Source organism: Lampetra planeri, chromosome 21, assembly GCF_965212315.1.
Source record: "Lampetra planeri chromosome 21, kcLamPlan1.2.h2, whole genome shotgun sequence".
Lineage (NCBI taxonomy): Eukaryota > Metazoa > Chordata > Hyperoartia > Petromyzontiformes > Petromyzontidae > Lampetra > Lampetra planeri.
This window is the reverse complement of record NC_136127.1, coordinates 9,365,120-9,388,552: the sequence shown is the minus strand read 5'-3', so window position 1 is coordinate 9,388,552 and position 23,433 is coordinate 9,365,120. Positions and strand designations below refer to the sequence as shown.

The window sequence follows — 23,433 nt, the reverse complement described above, 5'->3', positions numbered from 1 at the left end:
TGTTCTCCAGATTCACGAGATGCTCCGTAAAGTAAGACGGCACCGCAGACTTGTGCCCGGTGTCAATATGGTTATACAAATCTTATGGCTACATGTGAACACAGCTACCGGATTGTAATACGCACCCTTAACTCTTGCTTTATAATAACGGGTAAAAAAAAACATGTGGCTCATAATCCACGAATACGATAAACGGCTGCATTTAAATAGGCATAATGTTTCCCATGTAAGCAATGCATTTATACGTGCACTCATGATAAAACATAACGTTGCATGAACATTTATGCAAATTGTACGCAAATAACATGGTAAAGATACATTTAGGCAAACGTAGCAAACAAAATTGTATAAACGGACCGAATAAAAAAAAAATCGATCCTTGAATCAATTTTCCGCGCAAATCAACCAAGCGCGGGTGCGGTAACATACCGATGACCTCCAGGTTGACGGTGACCTTGATTTCGCCATGCTTGTTGAACAGCCGCACCTTGTAGCGGCCGCGGTCGTCACGCTTAGGCGCACGCAGCTTGTAGGAGCTTTGCTCGCCCGTCGTCTCCACGTTCTCCGAGGGCAGCAGCTGGAGTTCGCCGTCCGGCTGCTCGTAGTACCACTCGCCGTGGGCCTTCGGGTACGCGTCATATGGGACCTTCATGCGGAACTGCGGGCCCGCTTCGATCTCGTAGTTGATGTCCATTGCCGCGGCCGTCGGTTTAGCTGTTGGCAATACAAGGTGGGGGGGGGGGGGGGGACACAGTTTAGGTTTTGTAGAGCCTCGTTATGACAGTGACGCTGTGATGACCCAACATTGTGATGTTCTTCTAATATTACGTTCAAATATTTACGTGCACGTTATCCAGAAGATGAATGTTTAGCGGCTATGGTCATGATTGTACCTTGAGATGTAATTCGTTGAATACGATATATTTTATATGCATAAAGTGCCTACGTGTGACCACATGTAAAAGGAACCGAGGCCATCATTCCCATCAATGGCCTTGCACCGTTGTGCGGAAGGCACAAGAGGCAGAGGCCGTCCACGCAAGAGGCCGACTGACGGCATGAAGGCGGAGGGCTTAAAGAGAGCAAACCTTAAGGTCTCGAGAGAAGTGACTGCTATGACAAGAGAAAGGGAAGCGGCGAAGATCACGAAGCCGACAGAAGCGAAGAGACGGGGTGAAAAATAACAATGATATGGTCGAAGGCGGGGGAGTGGGGATAATCGGAGATCAACGTACCAGCCAGCTCCAGCTTGGCATGGGCGTCCTTGTCCTTGGCGATGATCTTGTACTCGCCCTGGTCACGCAGCTTCACGTCGCACACCTGCAGCCGGTGCACTTTGCCCACGCTGAGCATCTGGAACTTGTCGCTCTGCACCACCACCATGTTGTTGCGCAGCCACCTGACCTCCACGCGGTCTTTGTTGAGCTCCGCCTCGTACGTGACGTCGGATCCCGGTGGCGCCAGCTCGTCCTTTGGCGGACGGATGATTTCCACGGGGATCTCTGCGCGATCGGGAGAGAAAAACACGACCGATTGTTGCCCGGTTTCCCGTGGGAGAACTGCGAAAGCAGTCGCTCAGCGATGCACTTCTGATGCCACGCGTTTTGATGGACGGTATTGCTGTGTTTTTATTTTTTTCCCGTGGATCGGACACTACGACGCTGCAATGTCCTGTGACTGCCGCCTCTGCCGATGATCTTGGGCTGTGGTTGTCCTTGCAAAAGAGCTGCTTCGCTCAATGGGCCTAACAAACTGAAATTAAGTCTGAGTGTGTGTAAATCCGATTGTGCTACTCGCACTCTATCGTGAGGTGAAGAGTCCACTCTGAATGCTCACAGAGCAGTGCATCACCCCGTGTTTAGAGAATGGCCTGCAGGAAAGTTCATCACAGAACTACTCCTGGGATCATCCACAGCAGGGACGTCGTACTCTCCCACGTGAACTGCTGTGGAGCATGGGTCCTTCACTTATAACTGAGAAACGCGTTTGATGCCAGGTGACTGAAACTCAGATTACAACCCAGGATCTCGGCAGAACCAGCTGAGTGTCGCTGACCCCTGAACCACGTTGAGTGACCCAGCGACCTCAAATGGACCATCATTTAATGGTGATACGTGGGTACTAAACTACAATGCCATCCATGCACCCGCCAGCCTATTTGTTTGTCACTGAGTATCTCTGGTACATCTCAATGCATTCTCTGCTGCCGATTGAACGGAACTTTCACTCTTACAGTTCAAGTGATGGGATGCGTGGGAAGTTTGATTCACTGACCGTCTACGAACAGGCGAGCCCTTGAACGCTTCTCTTCGACTCCACATGCATATTCACATTCGTCCTCCATCCTACATTCCTTAACGATCAGTCGATGCAACTTTCCATCCTTTTCAATCGTGTATCTGAAAAACAAAGACATCCCGTGTTTAAGGAATCCTGGAACGAAACCGGCATACATATTGATCACTTGATGCAAAAAAAAAATCTCGAACGTTATTATTATCATTTCGATTATTTAAAGCATACCTGTCATTTTCTCTCATCTCGCGACCATTCTTATACCACTTTGCCAGGGCCTTCTCCTTCGAAAGTTCGCAAGTGAAAATCGCGTCTTCAAACTCCGTCACCGTCTGGTCCATCACGTGTGCGTTGAAGTCCGTGGGAGCCTCTGCAGAGTGATGTGAATAAATAAAAAAACACGCACAATTGTGTAATTAAACATTACGGGAGGATTGTGAAATTGTTTCACGTCGGACAGCTGCGTAAAATACAGCAGTGATTGGCGCTCGGATTTTTTTAAACCCCATAAACCCGTCTTTTTTTTCCATCTTTTTTTTTTGCTTTGATCATAACAAAACGCGGGCACGTTACAGCCCGTTGCAAGACTCACTCAATCGGGTGTCACAATTCGTGAGCAACAATCCCGGCGCAACTGAACCATATTAAAGACGGGGGGGGGGGGGGGTAAGATTGGGAAAGGAGCCCGCTTGCCTCAACCAAGTGGGGAAATCACGTCGGGGAGAGGATGTACATTTAAACGGAGGGGTGGGAGATGGGGGGTAATATAAAATAACCTTGAAATCAAATAACATAGAGGCGGCCAAGCCCCATAAACCCATCTTAAAAGTCTGAACATCGTAACCATCATTATTACCATCCTCATTTTTATTCACATTGCCCCCGGATTGCAATTGCCGGAGGATCGCACCTGAGATGATGAGCTCTGCCACGGACTTGTCGTCGCCAGCGATGACGGTGTACTCGCCCTCGTCGGACAGAAGGCAATCCCGGATCACCAGCGAGTGGCGTTTCTTGTCCACCTTGTACTGCACGCGCTTGTCATCGAACGGCAGCTCCTGCCCGTTCTTGAGCCACTTCAGCGTCACGTTCTCCAGGTTCACCTTGCACGTGAAGGTCACCAGCTTCTTCTCCATCGACTCCCGGTCCTCCAGGGGTTCAATGATCCTCAGGTCCTCCTCTGCACGATGCAAGGCACGCGAGGGGACACTTAGTAAATGATGCTGCCTGATGGCCAACAGATTTCAACTAGAGTACGAAGCATTGTTACACTCATACACTTTTTAAAAATAATTTTGTCACGTATCATGTCGGAAAATGAAAAAGAACATAATTAAGCATGATAACAACAATTATCATAACACAATTGTCTATGTGTATCGTGTAAAATAAAAAAACAAGCAGAAAAAAATCCACGTTTCAAAGACGTTCAAAAATTCTGTGAATATTTTTTTGGCGTAAACCTCACCTTGAACTTCAAGGTTGGCGTTGCACTTGACTTGCTCTCCTCGGCTGTTGGTGACCACGATGGAGAATTCACCTTTGTCTTCCATAACAGCGTCTCTCACCCTCAGGGTGAACACCTGGTCTCTCTGGATGATGATGTACTTAGGACCATCGAAGATGGTGTCGCCACCCTTCATCCACTTGGCCTTGGTGCCTTCGTTGTTCACCTCGCAGTTGAAAACGCCCTCCTGGCCCTCTTTCACCTGCTGGTCCTTGATTGGCGTAATGATCCTCAATTTCTCTGTGGGCACACGACAAGAGGAGACGCGTCGTTAAGGTTGCTTGTCGTCGTGACGTTTGAAAGAAAACATGTTTCCGCGATAACAGCTCATCTCCGACAAAATACAACGGTGCATACCGGTCAAGGCAAATGTTTAAAAGACAAAACGTTTATTTTGTTGTAATACATGCATGTCTCCGATCTGTCGACGAGCAAGGTTGGCTATGTACGGTGCAAAAGCACTCCAACATACATACATACATATGTATATTTTACAAAAATTGGCGCCATAACAGCTCGTTTCCGACAAAGTACAGCGGCATATTTTTTTTATAAATGTTTATTTTGTAATATGTGCACATCTCTATCTGTCGTTGTTTTTGTGTGCTGAAGGGAAGTGAAGACAAGTCCATGACATGAGGCTCAAACACGCGGGAAACGTTAAAACAAATCGGTGCCAAGTAAAAGTCCATAATTTGCCGTAATTTTTTGGTACGCTGGAGGGAATTCTCTCGAGCTTTCTCTCTCACGGTCATCCTTCTGCCAGCTGTGGCAGGTGCAAGCAGTTGCCGGGCTCTACTGGCACCTAACGCGTTTTACTGTTAAGGAGCAGCGGGTGCGAAGCGAACTCACCGATCACCGTGAGCTCGGCGGAGGCGCGGGATGTCCCCACGACGGCGGAGTAGGGGCCCTCGTCCTTCACCTCGCTGTCCTTGATGGCGAGGCAGCGCTTCTTGCCGTCGACGAAGACGCCGTACTTGTCGCCGTCGTGCAGTTCCACGTCCCCGCGGAACCACGTCACCTCGTAGGCCTCCTTGGACACGGAGCAGGTGAACTCGGCACCATCTCCCTCCACCACTTCCTGGTTGGTCGGCCTCGATATGAACTCCGCCGCCAGCTCTGTGTAATGCGGCAAGGGGCAGGCAGGGGCCGTGGATTAACAACGGGTAGATTTTTCCCCAACCTGCCAGCCAAGTCACGGTTTTAAGGGGAGGCAATTACGTGCGGCCACTGCCACGCATGTGTCTTTTTAAACTGAACATTTCGCTGCTTAGGTGCGCTGTTTCAATAGCGCTGCGTGTTGCGAGCCGTTTGGCTCTTTAGGCCTACGGGGCTACGCTCGGCAACCCGGTTTCAAACGTTGTTCACAGGAAGCTGCATTTTATGCAAACGTGAATTAGAAGTGTTTAACTTATTTTCACTCAAATACTGCCTGCCATGCACTCATAAACCCGTGACCAAAGTCAACTACTCTGCGAACAACAGCGGGATTTAGCAGAAAGAAGTCAGGACGTGGCGCAACGATTTAGACCCAAAAAGAAAATCACTCTCCGCGGAGTAAACCAATATCGAAAGTGGCCCACCGTTGATCTTGAGCCCTGCGGATGTCTCTTTGGTTGGCAGCTTGCAGGTGTACTGCCCCACGTCCTCCGGCTTGGCGTCGTGGATGACGAGGATGCGCTTGCGCGCGTCGTAGATCTGCTCGTAGCGGCCGACCTCCGGCAGCTCCTCGTCACCCTTGAACCACTTCACGTCGGCCTGAGGCTTGGAGACCTCGCACACCAGCTTCACTGTGTCCGACTCAGTCGCCTCCTGGTTCATGAGGTTCTTGGTGAACACGACCTCCTCCTCTGTGGGTTCACGAGGAGGCGATAGGGGGTCAGGAGAGCCATACGCACACTGCAGAATGGAGCTGGAGTACTGATTTTAAATATATATGTAATATTGACAATGGCCTTTAGTTTGTCCAGTGAAGTTTCAGGACTCTTGTGCGGGAGGATCCTGCCTCGCGGTGGTTTGGTCAATTCCATCGAAGTGCGTTTGACATGCGGGAGGTAACCAGAGTGCCCAAAAGAAAAGCCACAGATTCCAGGGGATAACACTCAAAAGCTCTGCACAAATTAATTGAATACATTATAACTGCACTCTCGTATCTTGGCTACCTACCAGCAAAAGCCTACAATACTGGGTATTTCCAGCGCTAACCAGGCCAAATTCTGATAAGCTTCAGAGATCTAATGAGATTGGGAAATTTGTCGGAGATAAATAATATTGACTGCAATATGGCCCTATAGAGGGCCCATATGAATTAGACAAGAAAAATATTAACAAAGTGAAATTTGATTTAGCCAAGTTACTACATGTTATATGGAGCAAGTCTACACAATTATAAACATTTAACTGGCATTATACAAAAAATGTAGAATGCTAAAGCACAAATGAAATGTGGCATGAGAATATCAATGCAACATGGCAAAAACAAATTCATAAAATGTGTTAATTTATTTTAAATAGCTAACTCATAGGGAACTATTTTATTTTTATTTTTCCGTATCTAAGCTCGGTGACGGGATGAGAAAATATGGAAATTCAAGGCCCGGTCCCTGAACAATATGCTTGGACAGGGTTCTGCAGTGAGGAGGACTCTCGATAACAGCCGAAACTAACGTCCCATGAGTTAACACACAGGACTATGAGATGAAGAAAAAAGGCAAGAAACACATCCTCATTCTTTACAACTGCCACCTGGATCAAACTGGATCGTTGGACGGTCCCATCTCACGGCCAACCCTTCGGTCGAGCACGGCCGGATTGAAGGATACCGCTGGATGAGGGAAAATTTACATCTTAACACCTGTTTGTTGCCAGAGAAAAGGGGAAAACCTATTCTCATGATAGACAACGTTTTGGGCCATGGCCCTTCTTCATATCATCTCTCTTGATATAATATTTCTGCTCTGAAGATGGGCTACACATTTTCCGCAATGTTGTCGATTAAATATCGCACCTCCGATTAGCACATTTGCCTACATACGGTGTGTAAAAGAAGTCCAACATCTCGATTTAAAGCTTTCGTGACTGCAGGGATTCATCTTCTTGGTTCTTTCGGTAAAGTCCCGTAGAAGGGAAATAATAAAATAATAAAAATTAAACATAATAAAATAATTATCACGACGTTTTGGCCACAACGCAAGCAGCCGTCCTCAGGTGAAGACCATGTCTGTCAGGGAGACAGCGTCTGAATACTGTCTCCTCGACAGACCTGGTCTTCACCTGAGGACGGCTGCTTGCGTTGTGGCCGAAACGTCGTGAGAATTATTTTATTATGTTTTATTTTTATTATTTTATTACTTCCCTTCTACGTGACTTTACCGAAAGAACCAAGAAGAAGTCCAACATCGTTTGATCATTGTTTTTTTTTAACCCTTTTATCTGGCAACAAAACTGACACCTTTTTTTACAAGGAGTTCATGTTTGCATTGACCACAATTACTCACCGATGACGGTGAGCATTCCTGAGGTCTTGGCCGTCCTGGCATCGCACTCGTACTCGGCCTCGTCGTCGAAGGAGCACTTGTGGACGACGAGCAAGCGCTTGGCTCCCTTGGCGACCATCTCGTACTTCTTGCCCTTTCTGATTTCCATGCCGTCTCTGAACCAGCGAACCTACAAGCGGGAGAAGATTAATCGAAATCGATTGGAGATTTTTTTTCATTGTTTCTTTAATTGCGACCCCGGGCGTAAGGGTGTTCAAACTGAGATGGATGGTTACATAGCGGGGACTTTGATCGAATTACACAAACCGTGTGTGCTTCTGGTACGGGTGCTGCTCGCCCCAATTAACCGTGTCATTAGTCGGCTTCGCTTAAGCTTTTCAAAGCAGCAAAGAAAATAGCAAAAAAACACATCAAAGTGGTTTTCAGCTTGACCGAGCTTGTCAGTGGGGGGTGGTGCTCACTCCCTTAAATATGGCTCTGAGCCAGTGGTGGAAATGCCACATTATTATGATTGCGATGAGTCTTTGCATACCACAACCACCGTTGATAAGTATCCGCCAAATAATGGCACTCATCTTTTCGGCCTCAGAGTGAGGAAGGGCCGAGTTGACGCCCTGTGCCGGATGTAAACTCGCCACCATTATCTTGCAGGCTGTGCACTCTCCCCACTGTGCCATCCAGTCCGTTTGCAGGTTATTGAGGAAAGGTGACAGTTTAAATGGTAAAGGTGCAGCCCTGCAATTGCCCGCTCACACCACTGCAGGCAGAAGAAAGGCCTCCACTGGAGGGACCTCTAGACAGCCCTTCATAGAGGGTATTTGGTCTAATCCTCCACGCTAAAGCATATGTCTTGGAAGATGCAAAAGGTGTGTATGAACAACAAAATATGTTGAAAATCGAAACAAATCCTTGCTGAAGGCATCTGATAGAGGCTGATCAACGACCCATTGTCTTCAATTTCCTGAACTCTAACGCTCAGCATTGCATTTTAGATTTTGCTCGTGCCGTACCTTTGCATTTTCACGTGAGAGCTCGCATTCGAATTTGGCAGTCTCCTTCTCAATGACCTCCTGGTCGGACAACGGCTTCAAAAACTCCACATGTGGGGCTGGAATACACAAGCGATAATTGTAATGAATATTAATATAATTAAACAAACTGTACATTAGTGTATGTTTCTTAACATATCTGCATATAGACTATATATATATGTGAAATCATAATAATACTGTACTCACGCTCCACGATGAGGGAAGCTGTGGTCTTGAAGTCTTTTGAGTCGCAAGTGTAGTTCTTAGCATCTTCTGGCATGCAGTCATGAATGACCAGCTTGCGGACTCTGCCCTCAGAAATGATGTCATACTTCTTGGACTTGTGCAGTTCCTTTCCATCCTTGTACCACTTCACCTCCGCATTTTCTCGCGAAATCTCGCATTCGAAAGTGGCCGTGGCCTCTTCCTCAACTGTCTGGTCCTCCAGGGGCTTGGTGAACTCAGCAGGTGGTTCTGAATACGAACACCGAATCATTGCACCTCCGATTAGCACAGTTGGCAACGTACGGTTTGAAAGAAGTTCAACATACATACAACAATCGATCGCAATTTTCAATGATGAAGATCATTTTAGCGAACGAGCAAAATAGATGCAACGCATCAAGTGAAGAAGTTCCAATGTCAGCTTAACGAAATAAAATGTTAAAAAAGAGCACTGATTTGTTTTGGGGTTGTACCACGTGAAGTTTGGCATTATGTCTGACGTTTCGCTCCACGTGCCAGACAGCGGTCAAGAATGTCCCAGCGCGTGGAAGCGAAACGTCGGACATTCTACCGAACGGCACATGGCACGACCCCACAAAAACACATCGGACACCTACACAGCACAACGGCAAACACCCACCGAGTAGAATCAGAAAGCATTACCAAGGGCACGGGAGGTTCACGAAAGGGTAGGCACATTATGTTGCCGACACGCACAGAGCCAGGGTTGTGGAAACAATGCGGACATTAATTGCACTGAAACATACCGAGCACGATGAGCTTGGCCGACACGCCAAAGTCTTTGGCTGTGATTTTGACGTCGCCAGCCTCCTCGAGCTGCACATCCCTGAGGATGAGCGTGTGCACCCGTCCGTCGGCACGCGGCACAACCTGTGCACATCCAAAAACAGTTTGTTTAAATGTCAGGCAATTTGTAGTGCAAACCAAACTGCGCGAATAACTTCATTGTCTTCTGCTTCCACAGCGTGTAAAGTATAAGCTCTGCCTGACCGTATATAAGTGCCTATGCATGGTATGAAAGGCAACCCCAGTTATTTGTTAGATTTATGCACAGCCTGTTGCCAACGATCAGACATGACAACACCGCAGGTCTGCTACTGCTTGTGGTGATCTCGTCGTTGTTGTTACATGAACCCCGCCTAGAGATGTATTGGGAACCCCGCGCTTTTCAGAAGGCGCGCCCCCTGGTCTGTCGCATTGAACTCTCTACCCGTCAAACTCAAGAACAAAAAACCTTGAGTTCAACCACTTCAAAGAGAGATCTTACAATGTATTTAATGAACACGGCGTGACGAGACAGCAGTGCGCATCGGAGATGCTATTGGCATGAATTTGCGTTTCTTAAATGACTATTTGCATAACATTTACATTACATTGCAAAAGGATGCAAATACAGACAAAGATCCCCCCATGTAGCCTTTAACAGACTGTTGGGGCAAGTGGTGTTTGCGAGAATCTCTTGTTTGCGAGCACCGATGAAGGGCGGGCACAACACACGAGTGGCTGAGAGGCAAACACCACACCCGGCTGCCTTTGTCTTCCTAGTGGCTATGTTTACACTTCGCACCAAGTACCCATGTAATGCTCAGTCGACTTCTGGAGGCCCGTAACAGATTCACATATTCGCCACTGTTATTGGTCAAACCCGGATCGCCGGGTTTGTAGCGCAGTGCGCAAAACCGACAGCACCACCGCACCCCATCAAACACACACGCACGCACGCACTGTGGATGAGATAAAAATGTCGTCGTTTGACATGTTCATTTGTGTTCACCCTTCCTTATATTTGAATACAAAAATGAAATGAGTGTGTGCTTTATAGATTGAATCGATTATAATGTATGAAGCGGGATTTTCCGTGCTTTGTGTGAGCTTTTAGTATCACGTAACATGGGAAGAAACTCAGTTGATATAGATTTAAAATTACACTTTTAGAATTTGCGGATGACCCTGCCCTCTTCGAGTAAAACCAATCAACTTTCAGCAATGTATTTTTTGGGGTCAAAATTAAAGATAATGTAAATGTTCTGATATTTTTCATTAAAAACACAGTTGAGCTATGTTTGTGCCAAATTTCAGCTTTCTAGTCCGAGAACATCATTCAAATAAAAATCACTCACGATGTTGTCCAGTCCCAATTGTATCAACGTAAAATAAAACTAATATCATTTAACTAATAACGTTATAATATAACTAATAACGTTGGATCTTCTTTCACACGTTCACACATAAGCTGCTGCGGTCATCGCAATCACATTTGGCATCATTTTATGATGTTATAAGGTTCGTAACTTCCTTTCTGTGCAAAAGTAAGCATACACTCGGAGTGACCGATATATTATATTTATCACGCATGCTTTCACGACCTATATTACGATTCAAGATGTGTTTTTTTTGGGTCAGATTTTGTAAGTACCACATTTGTGTTAAGTTTTGGACTCCTCCAACACACCGGTTGGTCCTGCTAAAGCTGGAATAAATGTGCACGTTTGATTCACGTGACAACGTTATTAAATGTCTGTGTGGGGTGGAGGAGGGTTTACGACACACATTTTACTCACGCGATCTGACCCAAAATCGATTATCAATCAGGGACCGACAGCCGAACGGTAAATGCACGTCCCAGAGAGTGCGTTTATCATAAACCACACATATCTATATAAAGACAACGTCCAATTGTCTTTTACTGCAGCACAAATGTGTACATTGAATGGGAACGCGAAATAAATTAGTTGAAGCTGCGTCGATGAATTGTTTTAGGAAACAAGTCTCATGCTGCAAAGTGGCATCACCTGCCTTATTGCGCACATATATGGGGCTCCGCTTAGAAAAGAATGTAGTTTTAAATAAACACTTGTTTGCTCTCAAGCACTTCGCTGTGTCGATGGAAAGCCTTTGCCGGGGCGAATGCTGAGAAAGTGGGTTTAAAAATAGCGCCCATCAACTGTTGCTGTACATAGCCGGAATAGTTCAGATATACTATCCGTGTTAAGTACTTAAGTGGCTTAAGCCTGCTTGCTTGCACAAGCATAATACATTCACCCGCCACAACTAAGTTTAAATGTGTTCATACATTATTGGATAAAACTTCCACGACTATAAAAATAAGTAATTTAAATTACATGCCCGAATGAAATATGCACACTATACTTCGCGGGCAAATCATTATGAAATACCAGTATTCGGTAAATGCAGAAAGAGTAAAAAAAAAACATGACAGAAGTTTTGTTTTAATTAACATGTTATTCATAACGTTTTACATTTGTAACCGTGGCAACGTTTTTGCCGTGAAACATTTACTATTTTAAACGCCGATGTAAAGTTAAATTTAGAGCAAGATTTAAACCACGGCGTGATTTATCTCCGTTCGTTTTACACTTACGAGTTCCGATAACTTAAAAGAAGCAAATGTACCTACTAGCGTGCATGATGATTTTAGTAAATAATTTATGTGGAATAAAGTTAAATAATAGTTTTAATACCAATGATTAAACTTCCACGACGATGAAAGCAATTAAAATAATAACTTTTAGACTTAAATTTTGCTCAACATTCATAAAATTACAAAGCACACCTATCTGGCAAATGCATTTAATAAAATACACAATTTACAAAAATGTCTACAATAAAATAAATATACCAAAGCCATTTCCTTTCGACCAAATCCCACATAGAGCAGAGTGGCTCACAAATGCCGCAATTATAACACCTGCTCAGCAACGACCATTCAACGAAATATTGTTTTAAAATCAAATGAGATCAAATGAGAAACGTGCACACTCACCCTGTCACTCGGCTCCAGCTGATGGTCTCCAAGGAACCAAACCACCTCGACCCCTTCGAAGGTAAGCTCACAGTCAAACGTGGCGGTTTCTCCGGCCGTCACGGTCACGTCCCTCAGCGGCTTCAGCAGGCTCACCACCCGTGCTGTGGGGTCGGGAGACATTGTTTAATCCAATGGAAATCAGTAGACTTGAGGTCCCAACAAAAGCGATCACGGTTCCATTGCGGCACGCGGCACGTGCAACTTGGCCGAGCGAGAACGTTGGCACGGCGGCTATCGGCTGCCAACGACAGGAACCCCCCCCCCTCCTCCTGCGAGCTGCTGAAGCGTGAGTGGACGTCCGTGCCAGGAGCACCCGTGTGTCCTGCCCGTCGCCATAGCTCCAATTTCATCACCGTTAACAGGGGCGAGGGCTAAATATAAAAAGGTCATCAGCCTGGTCCTGCCAATCACACCGAAGGAAGCCCCCTCATGGACCTAAGCGCGTAGGCCTGACGCGCTGCCATCACTCAAAGACCGACGCCAGTCGAAAATAATGGGGATGCTTGACATAGCGGAGCAGCTGCCAATCCCATACATGGTCACAGACACCTTTGCTGGCATTGCTGCTTGACGGTTGCTCAAGTGATGGACGCAGTGGGCGCGTAAAAAAAAATCGCCTGGTCCGTAATACATGCCGGGGGTTACTTAACAAGCTACGGTTGGCATAAGCTAATATGCTTTCACTTTAGCAGGGTGCAAGGCGAGATCTTGTCAGCAAGCTCGTACGTTTGCAACGTGCCCGTCGTGTTTGAGAATTACAGAGGCACCGCGTGCCTGCGCTCGACACGATACCGATACCAACAGGATGTACAGCTAATTCTCGACTGTGCGTAGGTGGGTTACACAGGCTGTGAGCTCGCCATGCTCATTCATGCCTCTCACGTGTGTGGAGGTTCTACCAGGAGGTGCTCCCCACTCGTTGAAGGGACAGGGACTCGGTGCTCATGCGACCCGCGACGCGCGTCGGCAAGTAAACTGAAATCGTTCAAATTGAAATGTTTTTTTCCGTGATTTTTGTATTGGCAGTGGTGCATATGCGCCAACTCTAATCACTGAACGCATTTTAAATAACACTGCCCTCATATTAAAACATTTATGTGCACATATATATGATAGACAACGTACGCCTTTTGGCATCCTCTGGTCTAACACCGTTTTGAAACGAGGCTCAAAAGAAAGCTGTCTCTGGTGTGAATCAATCAGTTTCAAGGACAATGCATATATTATCAGTGTGTTTTTTGCTTGCATTCTGACCACAGGTATTATGGTTAATGCAGACATGACTCCTTGTAAAAGGTTTCAGTTTGGTGTTTTAACATCTTAACACCTGTTTGTTGCCAGAGAAAAGGGCAAAACCTATTCTCATTCTTGATAGAATCTTTCTGTTCTGAAGATGGGCTACACATTTCCCGCAATGTTGTCGATTAAATATCGCACCTCCGATTAGCACATTTGGCTACATACGGTGTGTAAAAGAAGTTCAACATCGTTTGATCATTGTTTTTTTTACCCTTTTATCTGCCAACAAAACTGACACCTTTTTTACAAGGAGTCATGTTTGCATTGACCACAATACCTGCGGTCGGAATGCAAACAAAATAATCTATGTACTGTCCTTAAAATTGATTGGTCCGCAGGTATTGTGGTCAATGCAAACATGACTCCTTGTAAAAAAGGTGTCAGTTTTGTTGCCAGATAAAAGGGTAAAAAAAACAATTATCATATTTTGCTACTGGCAAAGGACGTTCCGAAGTTCAACATGCATACATAAATATTATATATTCTCTTAAGACCGTGTTATTTGATGGATTTGTTACGTTTTTTTTTCCTTTACACAGGTTGACAATCATGGCAGTTCGCAGAAGCACAATTTTCGTGCGTTTTACATTATCCTTCTTTTTGTTGTATCCGGGCCACCCCCACGATCCCACGACCCCAGATAACCGAGAGCTACCTGTAAGCGTAACGGGTCGAAGTTTTGAAGAACAACAAAACGTGAGCGGAGTAGCGCGATGCTGACCTTTCACCCGGAGCTGAGCGTCAGACTTGGCGTTGGCAGCCTGGATGCTGACCTCTCCAGCTTGGCCCAGCAGCACATTGTAGAGGATGAGGAAGTGCTTCGTCCCCTCTTGTTTGATTTCACAGTCCTGTGGGATAAGTCACATGAATGACAGTTATATTTGTAGTCTCAAACAGGTCCCTGCGGGGTGGGCTGGTAGGAACGAACAAATGAATGGCTATAATAAAATGAAATGGCGGGGGTACGATACGAAGGGAGAGTTTGAGGCCTAGTTCTAGGCTTTAGGCCTAGCTGTAGGCTTTAGGCCGCTGTGAGTTAATTTTGAATTTAAATGTTTAAATAAAAAACTATCTCCGGGAATTATAAGGGAATGTTACACCTGTTTAGCCAGGAAAGCCTCACTGAGTCTAAAGGTTTTTGTAGGGTCCTGCCAAGTGTTTGCAGTAGGGGGCGATGTTGCTACACCTAATCGGACATCGGACGGACGGACGATATAATCTATTGTAGGCTGGTTCACTTCGTTCCTACCAGTATAACGCACTTATAATATCAAAGCAGGTGAAAGCCCAGTGACACTGACAAATAATACTTCAGGGGGAAGCATGTGTCAAAAATTACTGACTTTGAAGAAGCGAGGTGTTTTTGAATGTCCCAAAGTTGACATTCACTTACACCTCCGATTAACACGGTTGGCGACGTACGGCGCTAAATAATTTCCGCACGCACGCAAAGGTGACCCATTGTGATGCTCACCACAGAGGGGTGAAGAACTTCTCCCTTGAGTTTCCACTGAGCGTGGACATCCTCCTCTGAGATCTCACACTCGAATCGTGCCGTCTCCAACTCCGTTACCTCCACGCTGTACAGGGGCTTCGTCATCTTGATGTCCCTCTCTGCAAAGTGTCCACACAGACACGGCATGTTTACAACTCATCAAGAGGAATCGTTGGTCTCCTTTCATTACAGCCTATTTAACACTCATAATAATACTAGAGCTTAACGAGTGTTTGGAATGTGGGAGGATAGCGAGAAGCTGGAAAAAACCCACGTATACAAGAAACCGACACTCAAAGCTCTGCAGTTCGTATTCAATACAATTCCTCTGCTGCCATTGCCTGGTGAACTCCAAAGTGGCTCACAGTTGTTGTTTTTTTACTTCGTTGTATAAAGAACATTGCAGAACTTGAGGTGAACATAATTCCGAATAGTAGTTATCTATTTTTTGTAATTCCCAGGCAAAAACGTTAAAACTAACATTTATCTCATGGGTCTATTGCAACCACCCCCCCCCCCCCACTTCAAGTGTGAAAGCAAGACTCGCACACAATTAACATCGGATGGTGAAAACCTGCCTTCGATGTTGAGCTTAGCCGAGGTTTTGTCAGAGGTGCAGTCGCAGGAGTATTCTCCTTCGTCGCTGCGGGCCGCTCGCTTGATGGTCAAGACGCGCAGCTTGCCGTCGGCGATCATCTGCACGTTCTTGGAAGCCGAAATCTCCTGGCCGTCCTTGTACCATTTGACGGGGGCAGACGCCTTGCTGATCTCGCACTTGAAGGTCACCTCGTCCTTCTCGAGGGACGTGTAGTCCTGGAGCTTGCGGGTGAAGTACGGTTCGCCCTCTGTACAAGTTCGATTCATAGGAGGGCGTTCAAGCCATCGTCGTCATAAGCTCAACTTACTTTACCCTACTGATGACTTGAGAGTCCCATCAGATCTTGGGCAAGGGGCAAGCGTATACGAAGAAGTAACGTGACCGATGGAATGAAAATGAACAAGGAGGAACTCGAAGAATCATTCACAAGTCAGTTCCACTTTGGGGTAACTGAAATGTTACATTGGGATGTGTGAGGCATGAAAGAAAACGGTGACTGGATACGGGTTAAATGACTGTGATTTCAACATGGTATTAAAACAACAACAAAAATAATGGTAAACACATGGTCGATGGCATGAATAAAAATACATTTTAAGAAGAAATATGCCCTTGGTTTGGTATGCAAGGGCTTATCGAAACACACAAGGATATGATTAGTGATGACAGAGCACTTGAATCAACTTTGACCAGTTGAACAAAGCTGCCCAGTCAACGACTAAATGGAAGCACAGTGCAAAGATTCAAGGCACGTAAGAAACTTAAGAACGTGGGTGACAAGAGAGAAAGCAAAAGCAAACCAAGACCTTACCCAAAACGGTCAGTTTGGCCTCAGAGCTTTTGCCCATGGCCTCAACTTTGATGAGAGAAGTGTCATCGATGGAGACGTTCTGGAAGGTCACCGAGTGCTTCTTGCCGTCGTCCGTCAGCAGCACGGCCTTGCTCGGGTGAATCCTGGCATCGTTGCGGTACCAGATCACCGGGACGTTGTCGTGCGAGAGTTCGATGGTGAACTCGGCCGTCTCGCGTTCCTTGACCGTCAGGTCCTTCAGGGGAGTGACGAACTCCAGGCGAATGCCTTCATTTTTGGGTAAAAAAAAAAAAACTTCGTTACGGAGAATTTGGATGAAGGATTTTAATTTATATGGCGCTTAAATGCCTCGGCAAAAACAAAGCGCCTTAAGTCGCATCTCATCTCCACAAATCAAATGTCCTGGATCCCAGTGGCAGCTGTCCCTGTGTAGCAGTACTGGCCTGCAAATGGCCAACAGTCTGCTAGCAGGTGAGTGATGATAAAAAAAAATATCTTTTATGGAAACCATTATTTCCTGTTGATAGCATAATAAATACGTACGCCATGTGGACTTTATATAAAATAAATCAAGTATTTTTATGGGGTACATTAAGCGGCCCTCAAACTAAGGGACATCTAGAGGTCAAATTATATTTAAGAGAGGATTAACTGTAGGGTCTTAAACAGTATAAGACCCAGGCCTGTAATTTCATGCTCATGCCAATGCTGGAAAAATAACCTTCATGAGAGGGAGAGAGCTATAGAACTCCACGGAGAGCTCTGGTTGTGCCTTCATTAACTTAAATATCTATGACATATCACAAAACAAGTCTCTGCTAAAAATATAACTTGTACTTTCAGTGTAGATGTTTTTATTTACGGAGCCACTCTGTCGTAACGCATTACATTGGTAACATCAATAGAATGAAAAAGTGGACTTGATTAAATTATAATACGTTTTATAACAGATTGTGTGCATCAGTTTAAGGGCATGACTTGGAAGCAGGTGAGATTGAGTGGGTTCAACCATTTTCCATTGCGGTTATCTCTCCATTACCTTGAATGATCAGCTTGGCAGTCGTATGTTTGTCTTCGGCTTCGAATGTATATCGCGCTTCATCGTCAAAGGTTGCCGATTTAATGATGAGGGAGTGCATCTTGCCATCAGTGAGGATTTCGTACTTGTCATCAGACGAAATTTCCTGAGTTCCCCTAAGCCAGCGGAATGATTTCAGCGGTCTTGAAACCTCGCATTCAAACTTGCCTTCATCCTTCTCATAGACCTTGACGTCTTGCAGTGGTGTGAGGAAGGTGAGAGGGATCTCTGCAACGTGGGATGACATTGAAGGTGAACCGATCGTAATGGCAAGTACACGTGCAACAACTCACGATTGATATTTTTGATTGTGGGATAAGTGGCTGCTGCTTAAATCTGTTCGGTATCTGACAATTATACCGCTTTTCCACTGGCACATCCTCGCCATGCCAGCATGAGGCCCTCAAAATGCAGAGGTGGTTTTTCCACTCGATATTTGCCAAGCCGAGTCAGAACCAAATCACAAAACTCTGGCCGCATAAGACCTCTGAATTTGGCTCAGGGCTAAGCAGAGCCAAGCAGTGGGTTAATTGACTCTTTCATTAAATGGCACTTCAGAGTATCGGCTTTTGAAAGTGGCACCTCTGGAGCCATGCTGGGCTAACTTGGCACAGCTCGGTTATGCAGTGGAAAAAAAAGATGCCTTATGCAACACATGCAACGAATAGACGCGTACCTTTCACCCTAAGATTAGCTGCCGATTTAGCGTTCGCTGCCTGGATAGAGACTTCTCCAGTTTGGTCCAGGTGGCAGTTGTAAAGAATGAGGATGTGTTTCTTGCCTTCCTCCTTCATCTCACAGTCCTGTGTGTTAACGCATGGGACGTTAGTTTTGCACGCACCTCTGCCGCGTAATCCCGGCGGAATCATTCAAGGGGTAAGTGACAAAGATTTCCCGCAGAGTGCGAGTGATTTTGTACTTACGGGAGACTGTGTGAGAACTTCTCCTTTCAGCTTCCACTGCGCATGTACGTCGTCTTCCGAAATCTCCACCTCAAAACGTGCCATTTCCTTCTCAAATATCTCCACTCCGTACAGCGGACGGACCACCTTGATGTCGCGATCTGGATATTTCCAACAGTTACGAGGTTAAGCACTATAGCCGCCGCCATACCTCGAAGGTGCATGAGCACAGCTTTCAGATTAAATGAGCGCGAAATGAAAAAGAATGAAATATGGTTGTACATATACAAATGATCGTACGGTATATACAAATATACAAATGTGATTGTATATTCAGAAATATGATTGTATATACGTGGAAAATGGTACGATCTGAAAAGGATCGTCAGACAAGAAAGAGTTGAAACAATTTTACTGGCCTCTCAAGTTTGATGGCAGCAAATAAATTGTTCAACTTTGTGGAATGATGTTGTTTACATTTTTTTTACAAAGACACATTGCTCTCTGACATGCTTTCGGTTATACCGCGCGTTGCTCAGCATGAGGACCGACATTTTGTCCTGGACGCTTTTTAAGCCAAGAGTGGCGCAATTTTAATTCCCGTAAGAAGTTCAAGTTTATTTTGTTTAACCATTTGGAAAACTCAAGAGACCAGGATGGGTCTTGTTTTCAAGAGTGACCGAGGGCATTAGTCTACCAGTAGGGGGGCGAGGAGTGCGATGATTGAAACGTATAATCCCAAATTGAGTCAATTTGCCAGTTGATTTTCGAAATATGGCAAATCTGGAACACGCGGAGCTCGAAGCCAGCGGAGAGAAACTCTTGACATCGTGCTGCACGACACATCAGAGAGCTATGGAGCAAAACTGCGAAAAAGCATTCGCTGTATTTGCACGCGTTCTTAAGATGGAACGAGTTTGAAATGATTGATGGAGAGAAATGTAGCAGGGCAACATGAGTGAGAGTGATCTACGAGTGGCACCTTCAATGTTGACCGCGGCCTTTGTGCTGTCCGTTTTACAGTCACAGACGTACTCTCCCTTGTCCTTCTTCTCTATCTTCCTGATGGTAAGTATGCGCCTCAATCCATCTGACCGAATGGCGATGTTCTTGGAGGCTTTGATCTCAACGCCGTCTTTGGTCCACTTGACGGGCACGTCCTTGTTCAGCTCACACTCGAGCGTGACCTCGTCCTTCTCTGTGGCTGTGAAGTCCTGTATCTTCTGAGTGAAGAACGGATCACCCTCTGCGCAGGGGCGAAGCCACCGCGGTGGAATTGTAGTCAGATTTTGCGGCGGCAGTTTCGTTCGATGTTATTCGCACCGGTTTAACTTTTTTTTACAGATATATCTATTATGTTTCGTGAACGTAACAATGGTGTTTTGTTTTTGTCACGGAGGCAGGAGTGCCTTTCAAGAGGGGTGATTAATGTGTTCAATCAACAGATGACAACACATTTTAAAGAGCATACAAAAAAGGCAGAAATACACTTTTGAATTTTTTTACAAAACAACGTGCAGTGGAATTAATGAAAAAAAAGTATTCCTGTTACGAATACTGCTTTAAGCAGTATATGAACTGAAATTGATTGAGTGTGCGACATAAAATGGAGAAAACGTAAGCACAGACAACAAATTATATGAAGACTGAGGATGTCCTATAAAGAAAACAAGCCAAATGAACATTCGACAGCAACGTAACGAGAAACTTGAAATGTACAAAAGCGGCCATACCCAGGACAATAAGCTGAGCTTTGGTGGACTTGTCAATGGCCGTGGCCTTGACCTCACACGTGTCATCCAAGGTGACCTCCTTGAACTCCACGCTGTGGTTTTTGCCGTCGACCTGAATGACCACGACGCGGCTCGGGTGGAGCTTGACGTCGTTACGGAACCACGTCACCGGGATGTTCTCGTGCGACAGCTCAAGGGCGAAGCGCGCGGTTTCGCGCTCCTTCACCGTCTGGTCCTTGAGCGGCGTCAAAAATTGAAGCCTGATGCCTGATGATTTATACGTCGGGAGAAAAATCACGCGGCCATTAATGGGAGGCGAAGTCCTAGTCGCAATGTTCTTTCTGTCGCACCGAACGCACGGAATGCGACGGCGCGGAAAGTGTAAAGGTGCAGCGGTGGCTTCGAAGCCCTTGCGACTCAAACCGAAGGGCTGGTACGAGAAGTCGAAAGAACATATTTAATTAAAATGAGCGTCATGAGCACCACTTGGTGAATGTTCATAAGGAGCCGTACAATGAAAAACAATGGAAACAAAAAGAAAGATTTAAGAAGGCTCTGCAGTAAAAGAACAGCAGTTCAGCCATGTCAGCAAGCAAGCTAGAAGACAAACACAAGACGAACGATTGTGCCAGGACATTGGTCGAGGTGCAGCTGTCCAAGGTACCTTCAACGGTGAGCTTGGCAGTGGACGTCTTATCTTCCACCTTGATGGTGTAGCTGTCTTCATCGTCGAACGTGGCACTGTTGATGACCAGAATGTGCTTCTTGCCCTCGGTGATGGTGTCGTACTTATCGCCGCTCTTGATCAGCTCGGAGCCGCGCATCCAAAGCGCCAGAGGCACCTCCTTCGTGAGCTCGCACTGGAAGCGTGCCTGCCTCTTCTCCGGAACGGTCACATCCTCCAGGGGGCTCTTGAAGTCGAGCTCGATTTCTGGATGGCCGAGCAGTCGGGGGGGATGAAATGGAGGGGGTCCAGCCATGGCAGTGATTTTTTATCAATGGACCAATCAGGAAATGTCAGCCAGCTGCGATGGCCTGTTGCAAACTTACCTGCATGAGAATGTAGCGTTTGTTTAAAATTGTAAAGTAGTGCCGGTGTTAAAATCTAAAATTATTTTCAATAAGTACACGTATTTAAATACGACTCCTTGGATTTGAAAGGTGAGGTTCCCACACCTTTGTTATTTAAGTACAATGTGAGATGCCGGTATTGAATACGGCAAGGTCATTTGGTGAGAGCACAAACCTTTAACTCTCAACCCAGCGCTAGCCTTGGCGTTGGCAGCCTGGAAGGTAACCTCTCCAGTCTGGTCCAGCCGAACGTTGTACAGCATCAGTACATGCTGCTTGCCTTCTTCCTTAATATCTACATCCTGGGGAACAAACAGGGGCAGAGCTCTTACCAATAACATCAGGTAAACCAATGGCATTTGATCACAAGCATGTCTCTACCGATGAGACCCAGAAGATTTAAACTAGACCAGAGTCGAAACAAATGCCACTTGTTGGTAAAACTCCCAGAAGACCAATAGGCTGAGGTGACATTTAAATTGTTTTCGAGAAATGTAAAAAAAGTCAATTTATATAAAGGGTGTCTTTCGAAGTATCTTCCATTATTAAGTAGTTATACTTTGCAGTTGGTAGTTGCGTGGTTGAAATGTTTGGCAACATATTTCCCCGTAAGCTGTTGTTTTGTTTTTTATGGAACATTTCGATAGATCTTCCAACGGGCACTCTAAAATCTCTCTTATCGACAAGTGTCGCCAATGGCATTGGAGACACGTCAAGGTGTCAGGGGAAGAGACTCATACGATCACATCTTCCTGCTATAGTTGTACCTACCTAGCTATAATTGCTGCCTCAATGAGTGTTAGATTTTTTTTTTAATATTATATTTAGTTTCAACTTGTAACACACAGCTACGATTAGGTAACTCTTCATATGCCATTACTAACATAAAAAAAATGGAATTGCCATCAGGCCCCATAGTGTTAAGTGCATTCTCCATATCTTATCATCCAGCCTACAGTATCTATTAATGGGCTATGAAATTCGGGCTATTGCCCAAAACGTCACCTGTTATATATTTAAATCCTTTATATTAAGTTCACTTGCTTGCTTGCTTGCGTGCTTACGACCGTGCAAATCTTTCGGTCGTTTTTTAACCCACTTCCCGTGATCCAATCGAGCTGACACTTTGCACACAGACTCGTTGTGCGTGACAATTAATATTCGTGAAATTTTTTTTCCAAAATGTTACACTTTTTAGGAAAAAATAAATTATATTTAATTGCCAATTGCTTAATGGTGGCAGGCAATCATCTGACCCATAGGTGGCAGCCATCTCAAGCCAGAGGACGAGAGGACTCTAGCCGCCACGCATATAAAGGATTTATAGTGAAAAACTTTGTTTTTACGGGTTAATTTTTTTTCCTTTTAAGGCCACAGCGTTGCTGACGAATGTGTTGATAAAAATATATATACATAAAATTCACGTGATATAATACAGAGAACACTGTGGTTTTATGATCCGGTGGAAGTAATGTATAGAAATACTTACAGCGGATTGGTGAAGCACTTCACCCTTCAGTTTCCACTGAGCATGGACGTCGCCTTCCGAAATTTCCGTCTCAAAACGTGCCGTTTCCTTCTCATACACTTCCACGCTCTGCAAGTTCCTGATGATTTTGATATCGCGCTCTGTTTGAAAATTAAGAGGAGAAAATTTAATGTCATCGAAATGTGGGGTTTTACACAGTGGCGTCATTCGTTCAATTTGAATCTCGCAATCCCCGTGGGACTTCAGATGAGCTGGAAGGAAGCACTACAAATAATTGCCAATGCTCTGCAGTACCCTATCTATGATAATGTTTTCAGCCGATTATTGAGTGTTTCTACACTCAGATGTCGTAGTATATAAAATCACATTTAGTAAGAAGAGTATACGACGTTAATAACCAGTTGCAGACTTTACTCTGAATTGGCTTAGCATCACACTCCATGAGAGTGAATTATTTAGGTCTTATACTATGAGGGTATGTTGTAAGCATTCAGCATCAAAACTAAGACATTTTGAACGTGAGGCAGACTCTGCTCCATGAAACCAATTCACATC

At 45.4% G+C, this 23,433-nt stretch overlaps 1 protein-coding gene across 1 annotated transcript in view; it reads right to left on the bottom strand.

The window, feature by feature from the left end:
* The window catches only part of TTN (titin), a 340,888-nt gene that overhangs the window by 126,784 nt on the left and 190,671 nt on the right, over positions 1-23,433 (bottom strand). The window contains exons 174-198 of the mRNA XM_078603948.1: positions 22,879-23,018; positions 21,565-21,691; positions 20,983-21,249; positions 20,319-20,585; positions 19,568-19,831; positions 18,607-18,746; positions 18,360-18,486; positions 17,645-17,911; positions 16,606-16,872; positions 15,771-16,041; positions 15,176-15,311; positions 14,423-14,549; positions 12,361-12,503; positions 9,323-9,446; positions 8,538-8,804; positions 8,310-8,407; positions 7,300-7,468; positions 5,386-5,652; positions 4,655-4,921; positions 3,764-4,042; positions 3,206-3,475; positions 2,524-2,665; positions 2,275-2,399; positions 1,236-1,502; positions 430-714 (exon numbers count right to left, since the gene is read on the bottom strand). Coding sequence (XP_078460074.1) covers positions 430-714; positions 1,236-1,502; positions 2,275-2,399; positions 2,524-2,665; positions 3,206-3,475; positions 3,764-4,042; positions 4,655-4,921; positions 5,386-5,652; positions 7,300-7,468; positions 8,310-8,407; positions 8,538-8,804; positions 9,323-9,446; positions 12,361-12,503; positions 14,423-14,549; positions 15,176-15,311; positions 15,771-16,041; positions 16,606-16,872; positions 17,645-17,911; positions 18,360-18,486; positions 18,607-18,746; positions 19,568-19,831; positions 20,319-20,585; positions 20,983-21,249; positions 21,565-21,691; positions 22,879-23,018 — 5,103 coding nt within the window. The remainder of the gene's footprint in view (positions 1-429; positions 715-1,235; positions 1,503-2,274; positions 2,400-2,523; positions 2,666-3,205; positions 3,476-3,763; positions 4,043-4,654; positions 4,922-5,385; positions 5,653-7,299; positions 7,469-8,309; positions 8,408-8,537; positions 8,805-9,322; positions 9,447-12,360; positions 12,504-14,422; positions 14,550-15,175; positions 15,312-15,770; positions 16,042-16,605; positions 16,873-17,644; positions 17,912-18,359; positions 18,487-18,606; positions 18,747-19,567; positions 19,832-20,318; positions 20,586-20,982; positions 21,250-21,564; positions 21,692-22,878; positions 23,019-23,433) is intronic.